Source organism: Oenanthe melanoleuca, chromosome 2 (assembly GCF_029582105.1).
Source record: "Oenanthe melanoleuca isolate GR-GAL-2019-014 chromosome 2, OMel1.0, whole genome shotgun sequence".
NCBI classification, from domain to species: Eukaryota; Metazoa; Chordata; class Aves; order Passeriformes; family Muscicapidae; genus Oenanthe; species Oenanthe melanoleuca.
In genome coordinates this window covers 64,628,164-64,649,220 of record NC_079335.1, presented here as the reverse complement: position 1 = coordinate 64,649,220, position 21,057 = coordinate 64,628,164, and the positions used below count along the sequence as shown (strand labels likewise).

Sequence of the window (21,057 nt, the reverse complement as noted above, 5' to 3'; positions counted from 1 at the left end):
CTATCTAGGCAGGTTCTCCATGTTATGCAGCATGATACATCATCTATGAATTAATATCTGCAGGTTTCATACTGCATAGCCTTCAGAACAGTAGTTTTTCTAGTATGTTTAATTTACTACATTACCCAAACAGTGAAGCACACTAAGGGATCTATTTCATTTTTTATTAAATCTACATAAAATTCCCAACATGGACTTTTATTTTTTTTTCTGTGAACAGCTCTGCTATTTATAAGGACTTTTTCCAAGATGTTCCTTAGACTTATTTCCCTTTAGTTAGTTAATATTCGAAGATACCATCTCATTAATGCCATCTGCAGAGTAAAAGGAAATATAAGGGGAAGTCTGTAACCAGAACACATCCCAAGGTTATGTTGAAATGAGTCAGCTGAGTAGTTAAGATAGAAAAGGCAGAGAACAGTCTGTGTGAGGTCTCAAGTCTACCTACACCAGTATCCCTCCAAAAGCAGCAGAAGAATTTAGGAATTTCTTCTAAAGAGTCGCAACATACACAATGTAATTAAGAAAAAATATGCCAGATTGATTGAATCCATTCTATATTTTGGGCTATATATACCACAAACATGAAGCCAAGGTTTATCATTAGCAGTCATAATCAACCATCATTTCAAACTGCCATATTCGTATGATTTTTAATTTCCTGCTGGATTATCAGAAATTCATCTTTATGGTCTCAGAAGTACTTCACTTCAAAAACAGGCAAAAAAGGAGAAAGGTACATAAGGAATCACCTTTTAACTGCAACCAGTGCTCTGTAGTACAAATTCCACCCTTTTTTTTTCTCCTCTGGTAGAGTGTAACTATTTTTATTTATTTATTTTTTTTAATTTTTAAAAAAATCCCCAAAACACTACACACAACAAAATGAACCTACTGGTTGCACATTTTTCTCATTTTTTAAAAAATCTTGATTATAATATTATTACTGTATGTTCATAAACAGAAGTCAACATTAGGTAATACTACAGGACTTTGAGGATTTCTCCTTATGAAACTGTAAAGTAAACCAACAGTTTTCAAAGATAACTCCAAGGAACTAAAAAAAAATAAATAAAATTACACTCTGTTAAGAAACTATATCCACAGGGTTTTGCCAAAAAAAGCAATTTTCTAAACGAAAAATAAAATACAAATTCTAGCATTTAAAACTATTACAGTTGAGTTGGTTTTGCAACCTACCAGTACTAAGGAAAAAACCGTAACTAATTGTGAATTTTCAATGAAAATGACAAATTCTTAGACAGAAAAAAAGCCATTGAGACTACAATTTATCTTGTGGCTCACAAAACTCAGATCTTCACCTAAACTCTGCTAACAAACCAGTACCTATTAAAATAAATTTTGATAGGTTATGGTTGCATATATTTACTAATCACAAGTCACTCATCTAAGATAACATTTCAAAGTTGGGAAATAAAAATGTAATTTTAAAACAGGAAAATACAGTCAAGGGCAAAAGAATATTAAAAATGCCCCCCTTCACGGCCAATTATAACTGAATCATAAAATCATATCACACACTTTTAAAAGCCATATAATAGGAAAAAATATTTTAGCTACAACAACCACCTAATTTTTATTTTCTTTTTAACCAGCTTTTTTCTTCCCTTCAGACTTGTTAAGATTCAGCAGTTCTGAGTCCATGCAAAGTCTCATTTTGTAAGCATTCACTCCTGGTACACTACCTACCATGCCTGTGTACACAGGCAAGTTTGGCACTTCAAAAGTAAAAGACTGACAGCACTCAGAGAAACCAGTCCATGCACTTTATGCAAGCACTTACAGCTTTACAACTGTGCTTCACATCCTCACCACTCCCCTGGTAATTCAGCTAACTGATGCTTTCTCTGAGCAGAGAAGAGCTCTCCAGACTGGGAGAGAACTGGTTTTGTAAGGTGCACAAGTGGGAGCAGGTGGATATCAACTACTCTTAAATAAAAGTGCCCCTAAATCACTCTACCCTTGAAAGACTAATGCAATACTCTGCTGTGCTAAACGTTTAACTATGTGCATTCACTGGAGCAGAAGAGACCAGACAGAATTATATGACCTTCAGTAGCTTATACCAAGAGCTGGAAAAGAGGCATTTGAGAGAGAAATCTATATGAAGCAAGGCATGTTAAGGAGTGTTCATGCTGCAAAATAGGAAAAAAAAAAAAAAAAAAAAAAAAAATCAAAACTCCCCAAAACCACAGAATCCATTACTTGGAATCACAATTTTTCTGTTTATTTACCTTCTTATTAAGCCAGTGCCACAGCTTGTCAGTGGCAGGCGGAGATGGAAGAAAAGGGAAAAAAACACAACACAGTGGAAAATTATTGAAAAATGCAGTAATAGGGGGAAAAAGCAATGAGAGGCAGGCAAAGTCATCCACAGAATGAAAATGAAATTGTTCTAGACACAAAGGTAAATTGCAATAGGAAGAAAAGATCATAACAAATTCTAATGCAAGAACCTGGGTTTTACTATTAACATGCACTTTTGAAACAAAGAGGGATACAACAAAAAATGAACAACTTAAATGTTATTAACAGAGCTATCAGAATAATCTGGGCAATTCCAGTTTAATTATACAGAGAGCTACTATCAGATGGCAGAGCAAGACTTGTACTCTGAGAAGGGCATTTCAGCAAAACACCAAATCTTAACATGAGATATTCATTTATGGCATTAATTCTCCCATTCAAGCATTCAAATACTCCCATTCTGTGCTTTTCACAACACTCCTATTATGTCAATTACTCTTGAACAGATTTCATATGGTTTTTTTGGTACTACATTAATATAAAAGCATTCATATTCAATGGCACAACATCAAACACATAATTAAGCCTGATATAAACACACGAGCAAATTGTAGATCATATAAATGTACAGATTTAATGTAATTCTCCTTGCACTTCTCAACAGTCAATTTCTCCTTTTGCACTAAAGTTATTTTTCTTTACTGATGCTCACGCACATGCTACAGTATACCTGTTTCAGGACCCAGTTTATGTAGGACAGTATTCTTAACTCTAACCATTACTAATCAATAAGAAGCATAATCACAATAGCGAACGCTTTAACATTGTTATTCATCTGTGTTAGAGATTAAGATCATGTAAGTGAAGTTCGTTTCTCCCTGAAAACAAGACCGCTAAATTCTCAGTAAATCTACCATGTTTGCTAGTTGCCATGAAATTACATTAATTCCCAATGGAAACAAATGGTAAGAATATTTCAAATTCATGAAAATATCATAACACTGATTAAGTTAGAAACAGATTTACAAAGAAGTATAAACATTAGGAAACATGAAAATAAAACATGTCACAAAGCATCCAGCTTTTTTAGCATCCATGTTTACCAGCTTTTGCTACTCGTGGAAAAGTCAGTCAGAGAAATCAATTAAAAAGCTTCAAAGCCACAAACTGACATTGTAGAATTTGTTTCTACTTTACCTCTTCACCTATGGAATAATTTGTCTGTAAAAAAGGGAAAGTTGTTTTCTGATTCAATGACATACATTTAACTTTACTTCTGCACTTTAAAACCTACTATCTGTACATGAGGTTCATTTTGGAAAAAACATAGATCTCATGGCTGTATTGCTCTACTTTGCAATTTCATACAAAATAAAACAAAAGAGCCCTAAGATTTTAGCAGAATGTAAAAGGAAGTCTTAGGTATTTTTCTGTAATTTCAGTCTCTGGGAATTGGATGATAAGTACAGTAATTAGGAAATAACATTATATGTGCAAAATAACAATATTTTTTATTAATGTTTAAGACAATACCTGGGAGGCTCCAACTGCCTACCAGCTTACTGATGTTTGAGTAGTTTGACAAATTCAGTCAACCTACATTTGAAAATGGGCTACAGTTTAACTCTAATCTTCAAGTCATCCAAAATGAGTAAGTCTATAGCCACTTCTCCAGTATTTTATTGGAAAATTATTCATCTAAGATCTTACACATCTATGAAAGTATTTTCTATAATAATATAAGTACTGGCAAAGATTCTGCTTGTTTTCTGTGCTTGATAAAACTATGTGCTGAACTTGGTACCAGAAGAAATAGAAGTTGACTTTATCCAAATCCACACACAAAATTCTAGTCCGCTATACCTAGAAAAAGCATGCAACAACTACATGATTCACTCAAGTATATCAGAAAACATGCATGTAAAATATTAGTACATTCCAACGAGTAAAAGTCTAGTGCATGCAGCTAAGCCACTGCCAATACTGCTAAACTCCTTCAAAAATTCTATAATCAAACCATAGTCATCATACTGTAAGACAACACTCTAAAAAAAAAAAAAAAAGTAAAGGAAATTATTAATTCTCTACTGTTGAGAAGAACACACATGATACCCCATCTATTAAGTTTAGGATGGTTTGGTGGCTGACAACAGAAACCTACTGACTCTCTCCTCCAGGAAGTCTCTCACATCTCAGACACTGCTGCCAACAGCAGTCTATTGACTCTCTATGAGGCAAATGCACAGCCACAGACTAAAGAATACAGTAAGGACATCCTATTTTCATAGTCCATATTTATAGGAGACACATTCAGACAGAGACTGACCTACTGCTTATAAAAACAATAAAATGCAATGTCCTTTCTTTTCTCTTGAGCAGAGTTCCTTCATTTCAAACTTTCCTGCTCTTCCAGGAGAACCAGGGGTAAATGAGAACTGTGAAAGAGATGCAGTTCTTTCTTGATGGTTTTGTTTTAAAAAACCGATATAATCAGCAAAGTTCAGATTTGCATGCGTGAGCAGTACTTAGCCTTTTCTCACAATGGCTTATTTTCCAGACTATCTACACTAACCTCCTAAAATTTGTTTGGGAAAAAGACATGCCACTCTAAGATATATCACTACATTTAACTCAAATCTGGAACATATCCTCATTGGGCATACTATGTTTGCCAGCCCCAGTAGTACCACTAAGTATTTGTGTGAAACAGACCTTGTCAATGGCTTCTTGTACTTAGCTAAGAGTCTCAATACATCCTGATACTAAGATTCAGTTTCCAATTAACTTAGCATATCAACAAAAAAACCAAACCAAACAAAAACCCTAAGCAGATCCAGCTCCCAAGAAAATAAACTAAAATCAAAATACTAAAAATTAAACTTTTAACTGCAAAGAAAATTATCCCTCGGTCTTGGTTTCTCACACACATCCATAAACGATAAGATGTAACAACTTACTCCCTACACTTTTGTGTTTGCATAACAAAATAGTATAAACTTTCTCTTCAACAGTGCCTACTGAAGGCAAAATATTTAGTAACCAAACTTTAAAAATCTTGCAAGGATGCAATCTTCACTCCTCTTTTTTTCCCTGTCCCTACAAAAAATGTAACTGCCAATAGTCTGTAGCATTGTTTCCCAAATTCTGAGATACAAGGCATCCATCATCCTACAATACGCAGAATATGCATAGCCAGTAGAACTTAAAAGATATGAAATATTAGTGTGATAAGCATTAGAAGACTACATATAATCCCAGCCACCCACGAAAAATGCTGGCTGAAACAGAATTAGAATAGGCACAAATGAGGACAATAGCATCATTCAGATTATCAAGTGCTCTTCTTGTAATGTCTGGGAAAGCTTAAACTGCTTTAATACACAGAGTAGAGACTCAGGAGGAATACAGCTGTCATCTAAAAAATGGAGGGGTGAAGGGAGATGGGGAAATGAGTTGGCCAACATGGTTCTTTTCTTAGACAAAAACAACATGTAAATAAACTGACCTTAAGTACATTTAAGCTGAAGAGGAGAGGTTCTGCTGTACATTAAAGCCCTACCTTCTTTAAGGAGAAATGACTTGCTGAAATTAGGAAGGATACTGTATCATACAGTTATGCAATACAAGGATACCAAACTTGACAACTCATGAAACAACATGTGTCTAGAGAGTCTTCTTACTTAGAGAAGAAAATCTTTTCATGAAAAACTTTGTATAACATAAGCTTTTATCTCCATGTCAGTAATTTTCACTACCTTTGGAAAACTGCTTTATTGTGTTTATAGCTGCATTATGAAAGGCTTTTCCTTTTTCAAATTCTTCCTCAATGAACCCTGAAATCACTAGCCTTTTCCTAGAGCCATTTCAATTCTTTTGTTAACCTTCTGTCATCCATTCACCCATTAGATCCAGGCTTAAGCTTCTCCCTCTCCTGCAGGAATTCAGAGCTACAAACTGCAAGACCGACCTGCCAAGGTACAGATGCTCTGACAAATGTACTTACAGAGTTCAGCTCTTCAGTTACAGGAGTCCTAAGATGCTTTTTCCAGGGCAGAGAATACTTCAACAACAGTTACAGAAAGCACATTCTTACACAGTGCCATAGCTATTACAAAGAAAATAATCTATTCGTTTATGTGAAAACTTACAATTCTTAATGAAAGAAACTTCATTAATTTTCTGGAGCTTTCCAACTCCACAATTTGCAATGCAAATGTAGGCATATTTTCCATGGGGAAGAAGGGAGGGGAACACAGAAGCCTTATTCTATGGCATTTCCTAAATACTCTATCCTGCATACTTCTTCACTTACAGTGAGAATACTCATTTCTGTACCACCATACTACTGTGTGCAACAACTTTTGCTTCCACACAGTACAGACAAAAATGTCTGAACTAACTTGGGCCCTGCTTACCAAAGACAATGGTCTGCTTTCTAATTAAATCTTCACATAAGAAGTAGAGACATCCTTCAGACTAGAGCTCATTAAGTTTACATTAAAAATCTTTGTTACCAGGTGAGGCAATTAAACCATGAGAACTTTGCCTTACTCAGATGAGGAATCTTATAAATCTGATTCAACATTTTAAGTTACTTCTATCAAGGCTTGCACACAACTTTTTAACAAATTTAAATGTGCACTTAAGTGAGAATAGTGATAGAAGAGACATCATTTAAAATACACCATAAAACAGATACAGTTTTACATGACAGACATACCCATTAGTGACAGACATTTCAGAATTAAAGCATTTCAGAATATGGTGAACAAAGAATAAAACAAACTTTCAAGTTGCTTAAGGAAGTAAGTAGAAATACCTTACTGTCAAGCTTTATCATAACACTTCCAAGTCCTCTGATGGGCCGTGGAGCAAGAGCTTCCTGACGCTCTTTCACAAAATTTTCAATGAGTTGCCACCAACTTTTGCAGTGGTTTGCCATGAAGTTCAAAACTCCAAAATGAACCACGAATTTTTTAAGTGCCCACACTGTAACCACAAGAAGAAAATAAAATATCAGAGATTTCAGAGGAGCACTACAAGACTACTTATCTATTCTATTCTGGAAGATGAAATAGAAAGGAAAAGATTCTTGAGTTTTATTTCTCATTAAAAACTTTTTGTTTTTAGCACTAATCTCCTCACTGACTTTGCAGCTGTGCTTATCCACATGGAACTTAGATGACAGCACAAGAAAAGTGACTGCACACTACCAAATAATGCAGCTAACAGACTTAAGCAAGGCCTGGCATAAGAAGGTGCCACTCCATGATTCCAGTACAGTAGATTTCTTACACATTCACACACACACCATGCCAAATGATTCCACATACAACACCACAATCAGAATTTAACAGCACTTCACACATATAAGAAAATTTTCAGCCTAAATTCTTAAGTTTTAGGCCATCTAAGTTGTTAAAGCGTATCTTTCCTTCAAGAACTGCACCACATCATGCAGAATTTCATAGTAAAGAAACATCTATTTAAACCTTCTTCTGAGATATTACTGATAGATTTTGTTTTTAAACGTTAAAAAAGTTTTTTGAGATTAACATTTCATCTTGGCAACACAGGATACTGAACTTTCTATCACTACATGTAACTTTACTTTTAATAATTTTTATTTTTATTATTGTGACTATACTCCAGATTCATAACTTATTGACATACACAAGCTCCGTAACAGTTGGCAGTACATCACCTCATAATCAAAAATTCATATCTTCTACTTGGAGAAGTGTAAAATGGCATACACAGCCAAAAAGGTTAACTTTTACTGCCTACAGGGCATTTATCCAAGTTCCACAAGAGCCTATTCTCTGCAAGCCACACGGGTAATAGTTTATTTCTTGCTCCTGTTTTGGAGAGCCAATGCAACAATTTGCAAAGATTTAGTTCGCTTACCCTCTGGCACCACCATGTGGCAAATACAGGATTTATGCTCTTGAAGAAACAGAATAATCCAATCATTTATCTAAGAAAATGAGTGGCAAACATACAAAAAAGGAGAAAACACAGTGCAAGTTCCAGCACTGAACTTAAAGGCTGATGTTTTGTACGATGAAATGCAGCTCATGGTAACAACACAGACTGCTGCTCAGCAAAGCCAAGGTGAACAAGGTGAACAACATACACAATGGTGTTCTGATCTTCCACTACTATTTAAGTGTTTACACAGTATCTTCTAAAATAAGTGACTGTACACTCAGTGCAAAGGTGGTGCTACAGTCAAACAGCTGTAATTGTATTAAGTTAAAAAGAGACAAGAGAGGAAAAGCTAAAGGACCATTATTACAAAGCAGTGAGCAAAAAAAGCAGAAAAAGCCTGCATAAATAACAAGTTTATTATAACAATAATAAATTACCTGAAGACAAATAAAAAAAAAAGGAAACAACAGAACAAGCAAGGAAGGAAATGAAAGATCTTAAAAAGAGACAATACCAGCATTTCCAGGCTCAAATCACTGAACAAAATGTTGCAAGTGTTCCACTGTGTGGTTCATTGCTTAGCTTTTCAAATCACAGCAGTTCTTTCACCTTTTCATTTTATGGTATAATTATGGTATCATTTTCCCACCCTAAACACTAAACAATTTTAAAAGACCATTTCACTCCAACTGAAGTACATTCAAGGAAAAATGTTAATGCTACCAAGATGTTCCTAATAATCTAAATGCTGCTTTTTATGAGTTCCTCTTTACCAATATAAGGAGCTTTAGTGAAATTAACATCTCTGTATTTAAGGTTTTGGGGAGCTTTTTTGGTTTTTTTTGTTGGTTTTTTAACATCCTAGAAGCATCCTCTTTAAGGTCTCAGAAGTGCCTCAAGTTATTATTAGTCTCTTTAAACTTGAACCATTGCAAGGAAACTTGCTTTATTAGCCTTCCTATTTTCCTAATATTTTTACTGCTACCTCTCTTTTAGCCATGTCACATTCTGACATTTAATGTAATCCACTGTTCTAAATTTGGCTCTGTTCATCATTATACTGCCTATGTGTAGTATTTTTCTGATGATTCAGTTAATACACCATGAAAAAGCACTTCATGGCCCAGTGTCACTGCTAAGGCAACAAGTCATAAATATTCACAAAAGTAATTCCTCTTTTGGCACGAGTTTATTGTTTGGATAGTTATTTTAGACCTAATGAATGTCAGGAGCAGTAATCATCTGTTTCATTTATAGATATGCACTTTAATCTAGACTTGTGTGGCTCAAGCTTAAGACTATTGACTGCTGTCTGCTGAACTGCAGAACTGCTGCTTCCCTTTTTCCTCACATGTAGGCATTTCTGAACAGTGGTTAAGTTATACCTTGACTTCTCAGTGAACCAGCCACATAAGTTCTGCTTCTGATAAGTCTAATGTTTATTTCCATTTTCACTTGTGATTGCCATCTCCCATGATACTCAGGCACCAAACCCCTCTCTGCTCTTACCCTGCATTCAGCTATTTATACGTCCTGCCATCACACTACCCTTTACTGCTGCTACACTGCCACAGCCAAAGGGGCAGCTGTTCCTCTCTCCATGCCTCGGAGTTCACAGCCCTTCCAATCTCTAAGTATGACCCCAAGTCACAGTTTCCAGATGGTTTACAGTAGCTTTGTGCACTGTGCACAGATCTCAAGGTTTTGGTAGCAGAGTGGCCCTGGGGTGGCCTCCATGGGAAGAGACCAGGGCTTGCCTTGTGCCAGACACAGTTCCAAGTGGCTCCACAGCAGATCCATCACTGGGCAAAGCTGAACCCATCAGGCAGTGTGGGGCTTCAGTGGAAAAGTATCTAAGGAAGGGCAGAAACCCCTGGGCAGGGAGAAGATGAAACCCAGAAAAAGAGGGGAGAAAGGAACAGAGGGATGAGGAGAGGTATTGGAAAGGCCAGGGAAGCAGAAGTGCTCCATGGTGGAGCAGAGGATCCATGCTGGAGCAGGTACACCTCTTGAAGGAACTGTGGCCTAGGGATAAGGAAAATCCTGAGCCCCTACCTCTCTAAAGGGAATGCAGCTCATGGATAAGCCCACATTCAAACACTGAAGAATGATGGGTTTTGAGGGAACTTGGCCACCAGCTGGGGTCAACCCACCACACTCAGTAAAACAGAAAACAGCTACATTCAAGAGTTAAATGGATTTTAAAATGCTGAAAACTAGCATTTTAACTGAAGTTTAGAGAAAATCCAAGCAAACTAGGAAACTCACATTGCTTACAGTAGGGGGGTGGGAAAAAATGCCTTCCAATTCATAGTAGCTCACACATACTCCTAGAGCTCCCATCTTCCCTTTTCACTCCTCCAGAAGAGCAGAGGAAAAAATTGCATCCAGTTTCAAAATAATATCTTTCAATAGGTATTATAACTACTCCAATTCTTGCCTGATATATAAGAGAACAGATGCAGGTAGAGGTGAGACAACAAAGCTAATTAACCCCAGAGCTAAAATTGGAACCAAATTTACCTTGTGACAATTTTAAAGAAATTAAAAGTTAATGTGAGCTCTACTTCACTAGTGAATAACAGCTAAAATATTCTTCATTTAGAGGTGCAAAAATATGAAAGACTACAACAGTCAATGGACAAAGCAATTTAACAGGCTTGTCCACTATATAGTAATAGACAGTGCAAATCACACCTCCCTTATGAAGCACAGTTCATCTTGTCTTAAGAAGTCTTGAAAAAGTTGTTACAACTCATACAAGCCTACAAGCCTTTCCTCTTATTTTATTTAACATGATGCCAAACATTTCTAGAGCAATTGGATTATTACCTGCAAAAGGCACTGGCAATAGCTGCACAATCCAAAAATTTAGCCAGATCTGAACAATGACAATGGCCCACACAAGAGTAACAAAGTAAATATCACTAGTTTTCTTTTTTCTAAGAAAAGAGCCAATCTCAGGTCTTTGTCTGTTCCCAGATGATGAAGAGGAGGTGCTGAAAGATGATGAAGCTCGTGGAGGTGGAGGCTGATCACCTTCTGCTGTTGCTCCTAAAACAAACACATGAGAACAAAGAAGTGGAAATTATCACATTAATATTCACCAAAAAATAGAGTATGATTCCTATTCCCAAATTACCTTATTTTTTTTGGAAGGTGGGGGTGAAGGAAGGGACAGCAGCAGAAGGCTGCATTTTTGTTGTTTGTTTTGAGGTTGGGTTTTTTTCTTTTAATTTCTCTAAAAGACTGAGACAGCTTTGGCACTGATTTTGAAAAGCTGGAACAAGGCTGTGTAAATTCTCCCATATTCTGCATCACCATGCCAAGCAGTGCTGAGAGGAGGAGAAATGAAAAGTTGCTACAGCCTCTAAGAGGGCTCCTGTCACTGCAGGTAAATTACAAGCCAAATATGTTTTATCAAAGAACCATGAAAAACACAAAATATAATTAACTTCTAGAGGAAATATGAAGTCTTAAATAAATTTTTCACTTTCCTTTACTTTAAGTACTTAGAAAGGAATCTTAGATTTGCTCAAAACTCATTGAAACAGAACAAAAAATAGAGTGTACGTTGAAGGGAAAGCTTGTATCTTACCACTGTCTCATTACTACTTTTCCAGATCACTCACAATACAAAAACAGCAGCACTCACACTATCCTAAATTCCTTGCTCTGTGTAATAAATATTAGTAACATCAAGCACAAGTTAGTGGATAACAAATGTTGTCAGTCTCTTACTCATAAGTTAGCAAACAAGAAATTAAATTAAAAAAAGTAAACTGATGTGTTAAAGACCGTATACATAAAAAACAGTATTTTCATGCAAAATATAATAAAAATAAAATTCTTGGATGCAGAGCATGGCAATTTATAGATTTAATCTTTCAGTTGCTGGATGACACCAAATCCATGTTCAGGCACTCTGTGTAAAATCTCTCCCTGAGAACACCAGTTTTAACTTTCACTTATTGAGGCTCTGTACTGCTGTTGAAATGCACACACTTCCCACACATCACTGCTTGAGAAGAGCCTGCAGCCATAGTGGAGGAATGCACACACAGGAAAACCTGAAAAGTTACCCTGTGCTGAAGCATAAAAGGCAATTTAATATGCTGGTACATACCACACACCTGGTAAACACAACTCTTTCACTGGACTTGTGCCACAGACACATCTTCTCCCAAGAAGAAAAACTGCTTAAGAACTACTACAACATACTACATGCACAGCAGACAACTCGTATTCAACACAGTTATTTTAGCTGCAGTGTGTCACTGAAGCCATTTCTAGCCTAAAGCATGACAGCTAAAACACCCAAAAAGACAAGCCCCATTTGTCATACAGTAACAGTAAGTGACAAACTGTACCCTCACACACTTCTCCTTCGTTGCAGAAACCTGGACTGGTGCTCTACAGGCAAGTGGAACTACTTGTACAGCTTATGAACATATCCCCACCACACCAAGACAACAGTGCAAATCGACTGATTCACACAGCTGGGACTGCACTGGGATGATGACAGAAACATCAGCTGGAAGCCGGTATCTATCTGGTGGAACTTCAGAATATTCACAAAGGAATTAACGGCATGCAACCTGAAATAAGGAATTCTGCAAGCAGCTAAGAACAGCAGAAGCTTCAGTTGGGGAGGTTCTCGGCAATTCAGTGTGCGTCTCAATGGGATGATGGCCAGCCCTAATACACAAACTACAAACAAGTTTTTGTGAGGAAGAGAAAAAGTTACCTGTAAACAGATACTTTCCTAAAAAGAAAAAGTATTTTTGCCACATAGAAGAGGGTCTATGATCCCCCTGTACTTCTCAGTCTATATATAATAAAGCAGAAAAGTACTAACAGAAACAAATGGATACACTAAAGTAACACAAATTTGAAAGCAGTAAACCCATAATGAAGAATTTTCCCCTCAATTTATTCAACACTTATTGTTTTGCTCCAAAATTAACATAATCAACATAAGAAGTAACAATAGAAAAAGCAGAAACTCAAATATTAATCAAACACAAGGAAACGCTAAAAAGCCAAAACAGAATAATAAGCTTAAGTCTATGCCTAAGATTAAAGTTATACAATATTTTTTTTGCCCAAAAACTCCTTAGTAGAGTCACCTTTAGGAAATAAAAAAGAACATTCCTTCTTTTAGTAGTGAAAAATTTGATTGACAAATTTTTCCAATGAAGAAAGATTTCATTAAATAACAGCAATGTTAAAAGCTGTAGCAATCAGCCTTCTTACAATTTCCCTGTAAGTAGACTGTACACAGATGAACAAAACAGATGGCAAAAGAGATGAGGGAGTAAAAAAGGACAAAAGAAAAAAAAAAAAAAAGAAAAGAAAAAGGGGAAAAAATGACCCAAACAAAAGGGAAAAAAGGAGAAAAAAAGTAAAAAAAAACTACCATGGGATCCCAAGGCAAGAAAGCTTTTTCAGAATGCAGCTCTCCAGCACTTTTAGCAAAACTAAATTGTCACTACCAATGACCCAGCGCTCTCCTCGTGACAAACACAGGCCTGCATCAGAGCTGCCATTCATATGGCTCTCATAAACCAGTTCACAAAGCTGATCCACCCAGAAAAGAACCAAAATTGTCAGTGAAAAAAGTCACCTTCTGCTGGCAAGATATGCTCTGCAAACCAAGGCATAAGCACCTTGTCAACACAAACAGAAAAAAAAAGAACTGTCAGTGCAGTGATTTTGAGTAACTTTGGTTTCTGAAAATCCCATTTAGTGTGCTTCATGATATTTTGAAAGGTGAAGCCTGAAAAATACCTTTCTATCTTCCAACTAATGAAAGTGTGACAGTCTAAACAGCTAGCACAACACTCAGGAAAAAACTCTAGCAAAATCAGAATGAATGGTACTTTTCTTAACAACAAAGACAGCAAATTTTCCAGGCTGTCTTAATAAGATCTGTTATTTTCATTACACAATATGTTCTCTGTCACATCAATTTCTTGCTGTCACAGAATTTTGAATTATTCTCTTCCCCAGGTGATATAGGTGTCTGTATCACTATGCAGGGGATAAGTTAGGAAAACAGATGAAGGTACTCCTTCATGAAGAAGCACACCTTTTTCTAAATTCATGTGGAAAACATTTCTTGTGCTTTTTTCTAAAACAAAAAAAGTGAGGGCAAAAGGGAACCTGAGAGTCATGACTTCATTTAAGGATTTTAGTAGCTATCATATTTAAAGTCAACAAGACAATAGAATCTTCTCTGCAAAGTACTGCAGTGATATCTGCTCCAGAAATTGCAGACTTCTTTGCTGCATACACTGGAAACTCCTGGAAGACCAGGAAGGACCACTTAGACCACAAGAACTGGCATCATTAAACTCCTCGCTGCCAGCACTAAATACCAGTATTCAACAATAAAAAATGGAAAAACATGAGTGTTCAGGAAAAAAAAACTTATAGCCCCTCATGGTCTTTTAGCAAATAACTTTAAGCCTGGTTGTTCAGGAAAACCAAAAAAGCTGTAAGTTCTTAAGCCTTAGGTAAAAATTTCTGCTTTGTAAGAATAATGTTTCATCACCATTCACAAAAGATCCAAACCAAAGATGGCCAAAATTATGCTTAATATATTGCAGAACAGAATACTAATTTTTACCAGATTGTTGGAATTATTTTAACTGTTGTTAGGAGTTAAAAGAAAACTCTTTTTATATTTTTTTTCTGCTGTGAAGGAAAACAACAGAATTCACAAGACAAACTCTCATCTAGCTAGCTGTTTCAAGAAAAGTCAAAAAACCACACCTTTGAAAAATTGCTGTAGTTATCTCTTATTGAAAACAGAAAGAAAATGTTTTATAGAAGTGAAAAAATAAGAACTGGTAAGTTAAAAAAAATAGCAACAAAAGAATACAACCACTTACATAGCCCATTTGTGGGCATCTGTTACTTTTCCAGGTTTCAAAATTCAGCTTAAAAAAAAAAAATTCCCATTTCCAAAATTAAAGATCAGAAATACAGGAGAACTGTCACCATAATGACCTGATCTCAAATTTCAGGACATAATTCCATAGGCTTCTATGTTTATATTGATGATTGTCATGTAAAATGCAGAAAAAAAAATAAGAGTAAGTTGTTTAAAGCTGTCACTTTTACATTTAAAAATTAGGTTTTGGAAGTTCACATTCTGTCAAATAGAATGATCTGTTTAGTCTGATTTGCAGGAAATGATGAAACTTTTCAATTTCCAGAGATCTCAGTAATTGCTTAATTTTCTACTATCACATTTCATCAAAGTCTTACCCAAAAAAAAAAAAAAGATGGTAAAGTTCAAAATCAATGATGGATATCTAGAAACTTTGTCTGAACTCTTTTAAGCCGATTACATTATTTCAAGAGAAAGTATTATGTGAATCAAGCGAAAATTAATCAAGTCAATTCATTATAGTCAGGACTTTGAGCATGCCATATTTAAAGTGGTGGGTTTTTTTTTCTCACTGGAATATACAGAAAAATTCCTCCAGTTTGCCTGTACCTAGGCCAGAAATCCAGCTATATAATATGTAATTGCCAACAAATCAAAAGTCCAGGAAAACTGAAATAATTAACATTGAAGAACAGGGAAAAAAAAAAAAAAAAAATCACACATTCATTCTAAAAAACCCCATAAAACAATATTAAATCCTTCTAGCCAGGGCTTCAACAACCACATAAACTATCCTTTGCTAGATAGCTTTTATGCTAGCATCTTCTTGACTTTTTTTTTAAACAGATAAACCCAACTCACAACTTGGACACCATATTGCACCAAATGAAGAGCTTATGGACTATTTTGCATTTTTTTGTGAATTCCCTCCAGTATCATGCCTTTAGAGCAAATTCAAATGTTTCTTACAGAGTATTCAGTCACCTGAGGGTTGGGAGGAATGTTCATTATTGGACTCATCTTCTGTCATTGAAATTGCCATGGCAATCGTTGAAGCAGCAATGGAAATCATCTGACCAGGAAGCTCTGCCCCTGTAAAATATATAACCTTTTTGTTACTTATATACATTTAAGTCTTGAAATGTTTTGTTTGGTGTTAGATATCCATTGGAGCTGTCAGGCAACAGAAATTATATGGATAGACACTGTAAGAGTTTAGTATGTATTATACATAGTCAGTATGATCAAACAGGAATGAGTGCTATTAATTTTAATATTACAATACACCTGCAGCCAAAACTCAAAACCAGTTATTTGCCTAGTGCTTTTCTTGATAATGAACTGCTACCAACCAAGACATTCACAGTTGTTGGCAGTCTGATTATTAAAAAAAAAAAAATTATACCAGTTAATCAACTTTACTAACCAACTAAAACAGCCAGACAGGAAAAAGGTTTCCTTCATCAGGAACATACAACACCTTTGCTTTTTTCAAAACTGACTTGTAACAGGAAAAAAAACTATTCTTCACAAAATCTAAACACAAAACATATTTTTAAAAAATTATGTTAAAAACAAATGACCGGATACTGGAAACTTGCTGGATGGAGTTGTCTTGGTTTCTCTCATACTCAGTATTATAGGAGCTACTAAATCCATACTGCTGGGCTGCTTTCTTTCAAAATCAGCCTCTGATTTCAAATGTCCTGGGCTACCTCTTCATGCCTGAAACTACATACTGAAACCTGTAAACTCAAGGAATTTGGCTTAATAATGAGTCGCTACTTTATCATGGAAAAGAAACATCAGACCATGGCTATCATTTTCTGTAAAGAATCTAAGATTCACTTCAGCATGAGTAAACCACTTTGAAACACACTAAACATCCTATAGTAAATTCTTGCAATCCATATGCTATTGAATTTTTGGGGATACGGTCCAGATTTTCATGTGACTTAACTGAATTTTTGTCTCCAACAATAAAAGAAATAGTGACTTTTCCTTACCAGAAGACTCCTTTCCATTCTGCTGTTCATGCAACATGCCTACTGTCATCAGAACAACTATAACCAGAAATACAGGAATTCTCCAGGAACCTGCCACAGAAGCTGAAAGATACAGTGTTGGGACATTTTTTACAAGAAAGATTACACCATTAATAAACCCTACACATTCAGCAAAACCAAGAAAGGCAGCACATCAACCAAAAAAAAAACAAAGTCACAAAAAAAACAGGCTTTCTGCATTAAAGGAAGAATAGAAAGCAAAAATGAACAAGTTTCTCAATGAACAAACCAAGTTGTTACTGTCCCTAATTTTAATGACATTATGTTGATATAGAGAACAATTTTGAAAACAACATTCAAAATCACATGAAAATACATACAAAACTAAAACATTTTCCACATCAGAGAAAAGCCACATTCCCCCCAAAAATGTGTATTTATGTTAGATCTCCACAGCATGGGATTTTTCTTGGATTTTGCCTATTCTTCCAGTAAATACAAGACTGCCAAAATTTAAGCAAATGCAAAGCCACCACATTCAGCTTAAACCTCAGGAGAGCATCTCCACATGGTCAGAACAACCCCAGAAACCTACTGCTAAAGTAAAGTAAATAATGAGGTACACTGTGAAACCTTCTATCATGGTAGTCTTCTATTAATTGCATGATCCTTCCACCATAAACTCTGATATGAGAACATAAGGTGATAATCTATTATATTAAATGTGTAACATAAATCTAAAAGATTACCATAATCTTATATTTGTATAAATGTATATTTGTATATATTATATAGATTTCTGGCAAATGTATTTTATACTGCTGATATCATCCCAATATGCTTGTTGACTACTATTAAATGCATTTTACAGCTACAGTCTTGGTTAATGGCAGGCTTTCAAGAAAATATCATTACAAATAGAAGTCTAAAGCCAGCCTCATATAATCTCAGCCTTTCCTTGTTGTCAAGTTCACATCGTCTGGGAACCAAGTAAGGGGAAACCATGGGACCTACAAAGGCACGAGGAGTGGAAGACATTGCTCTGCATCTTGATGCCTTCCCACTCCCTACTGCAGTGCTCCCTTCTGGACACATGCAGCCAGAATTACTGAGCAGACAAAACAGTCTGAGTTTCAGGTAAGACTGTTTCACGGATTTAGCAGAGGAGCAAGTGAGGAGCTTTGTTTACAGAACCCTCAGTTATCAGAATAGTAACTTCTTGTTACTCACCTAAGTGAAAGAGCAGCATAATCCAGACAGGAACAGAGACTGCTTTTAAGTAACGTTCAGTGCTTACATTCCACTTGAATGAAACCATCAGCAGGTAACCAACCACCAATGTCCATATCTTTAAGAAAAAGATACACACAGGTATGTATAGATACATCAAAAGAGAGCTCCACTGTACTCATGTATGTGTGTACACTCATGCACACACCCTTAACTGCCACAGACAGTTTATAAGTCTTTAAGAAGCCCACATGTTAATTAATTATACAAGTTCATCAGCAGCACCTATGTGGCCATAGGGAGACAGAGCTGGCCAGCACAGCAGCACTTGTTCCAGCATGGAGCAATTTGCCAGCTCCTGTGTTCCAATCCAAAGAGACAAAAGGGAGCTTAAGCCAAAGAAGCCATTAGGAAGCACTACAAAAACTGCTGCTCCTCAGTGGTGTTGGTTCACAAAACAGATGTCTTTATAGGACGTCTGACACAATTTTTTTTCAATTTTTTTAACTCAAAAAAAACAAGGACAGGAAGACATCAGTGACAACTTGGGTTTGCTGCTTCTAACTGCCTTTTGCTACTCTACTCATCAGATAAATCGCAATACAGATTTGGAGTTAAGAATCTTGAGATAAATTTGAGCTTGAAAACGCTGAAAAGAAAGAAGAAGGAAGCAGAAACCGGAAGAGGTAACAGGAGCTGAAAAGTTGCTCGTCAGGAGAGGATGTAAAATAAAAGAAGTATGAAAACCTGTAAAAATTAAAACCCATTGTATCATTCTTAAAATAAACAACTAAAGACATTTCTGGCTCAAATTCAGTGAACTATCCATTACCAGTTAAGTACACCTTCAAATTTGCACTTATAAATCCATCAATCCCAATAAAGTTTGAACAGAATATCTAATAAGAGCATTTGCTGAATCAGACATCACTGCAAGAAGAGAGAATGCACAGGCAGAGACATGGAACAAGTAATTAGGCAGAACACACCAGAAGAGTTTTCACCTCTACTCTGCACTACACAACTCATGCTGAAAACACAACAGTCCTTGTGAAAAGCAGATCTGTGTGACTACTGCCACGTATCTAATTGATGAAGAGGAAATCTTAGCTGTACTGAATTGAGCAGACAAGCACTGAGTGATGGTCCCTGGTAACTTCAGAGGGAATGATCACATATGCAAGGTAATTTAAAATCACTTAAGGTATGTGAACAAAGGTATACATACCCTTTAATGCTTCTCATCTAAGCAGATCACTCCAACTTTTCACTTATTATTATTAGTTATGCAGCAGTAGAGTTCCTTAATGCTTATGGCCAAGGGTGGACTCAAAATAAATGTCTGAAACTAACACAACCCATGGACATTAGACAAGACTAAAGACACAAACAAAATTTTTACCAGAAATGCACAGCAGCGCTCCTTTAATAGCATAGGTTTGAAACATAAATTCACTCATAAGACACTTTACAGCACAGCTCTAATTGCAAGAGATAACTCATCACAAAGATACTATCCTACTCCCTAACATCACCCACAGCATCTTTATATAATAAATGTTCCAGTTCCAAGCCAATTTTCTCTTTAGTTTTTATATTTAATGATAAATTACAAACAGGAGACTCAGTACACTCAGTGATTTAAACTTTCTGTTTAAAAACAAACCAAAAAGTAGGAGGCTAACAGGGTATAAGCCTATGTTTAACAGCCAACAAAGCAAAACACATTGCACTGCTTTTAGCCATGCATGTAGCTGAATATTATCAGGCTTTGGGTATTTAATAATTTTTTTGTATTTGAAGTTAAAATAATTAATCAATTCTCATTTCTAAAACCTTAGCAAATGACCCAAGTAAAAGTATTTATTTCTACTGAATATAGAGAAATAGCTTACTTTTAAATAAACTAGACACCCTGTTTCAGAGATCAAATAATGACCTTCTTGAAGCCCTGTAAAAAGAACTGTGTAGTCAACTGACTGGGTCAAGAAGTTTCATTTCAGTGACAGCAAGGAATAATCAGCTCTCTTTTGGTTGATGTTATGGCCAAGGACATCCCTACACTGCAAGAACCACTGCACAGGAACTAGGGTAGCCTACTTCCAACAATTCATAGCTGAAAGCAACTGACAAATCAAATTAACTTAAATTGACATGGACTAGGATTTCATCCCATACTAACTTGGCAACAGCATGCTTTTTTTTTTCCTTAACCCTTTAAAAGCACGTTACATAATCCTTCCTACTGTTTTTCTGGATGGGCTCCAAAGGTTTTGGCTTGAAAACCACAGAGAATATTAATAGCTGCTCTACTATTATATGTCATTCTCAAGAACTGATGTAATTGAAACAAAGAATGAAAGACTGCCTACTTTCACTAAAATTAAGCTACTGCAATGACTGTACTGAAACTGTAATTGGAAATATTCCATGCTAAGCCAAAATGCCTATAAATTTGATTTATATGAGTGTACAGCTAGCCAGGTAACTAATACATACAATTCAGATTTTGCAGAATGCATTAGCTATCAACTACTTATCAAGCTGAAATCAATTGCAGATGCCTTTCACTATGTACTCTGAGACCTTAAATCACTACTCAATCACAATTATTATTTACAGACATGCACAACTTCCATATATCATAACTTTGGGATAGTTTAACCCTGCATGCTGCCCCCTTCTTGCTTCCCTTGCCCACCTTCATTGTCTTAACAGACAGCA

General features: G+C 35.9%; 1 protein-coding gene across 2 annotated transcripts in view; it reads right to left on the bottom strand.

Annotated features, from left to right (window-relative positions):
- Window positions 1–21,057, bottom strand: part of TMEM245 (transmembrane protein 245) — a 74,891-nt gene that overhangs the window by 45,919 nt on the left and 7,915 nt on the right. The window contains exons 2-7 of one of the 2 annotated variants that reach the window (XM_056484067.1): window positions 18,334–18,451; window positions 17,104–17,205; window positions 16,082–16,189; window positions 11,032–11,253; window positions 7,088–7,257; window positions 2,256–2,279 (exon numbers count right to left, since the gene is read on the bottom strand). In XM_056484067.1, the coding sequence (XP_056340042.1) occupies window positions 2,256–2,279; window positions 7,088–7,257; window positions 11,032–11,253; window positions 16,082–16,189; window positions 17,104–17,205; window positions 18,334–18,451 (744 nt within the window). The remainder of the gene's footprint in view (window positions 1–2,255; window positions 2,280–7,087; window positions 7,258–11,031; window positions 11,254–16,081; window positions 16,190–17,103; window positions 17,206–18,333; window positions 18,452–21,057) is intronic. The other variant, XM_056484068.1, reaches the window with a different exon arrangement.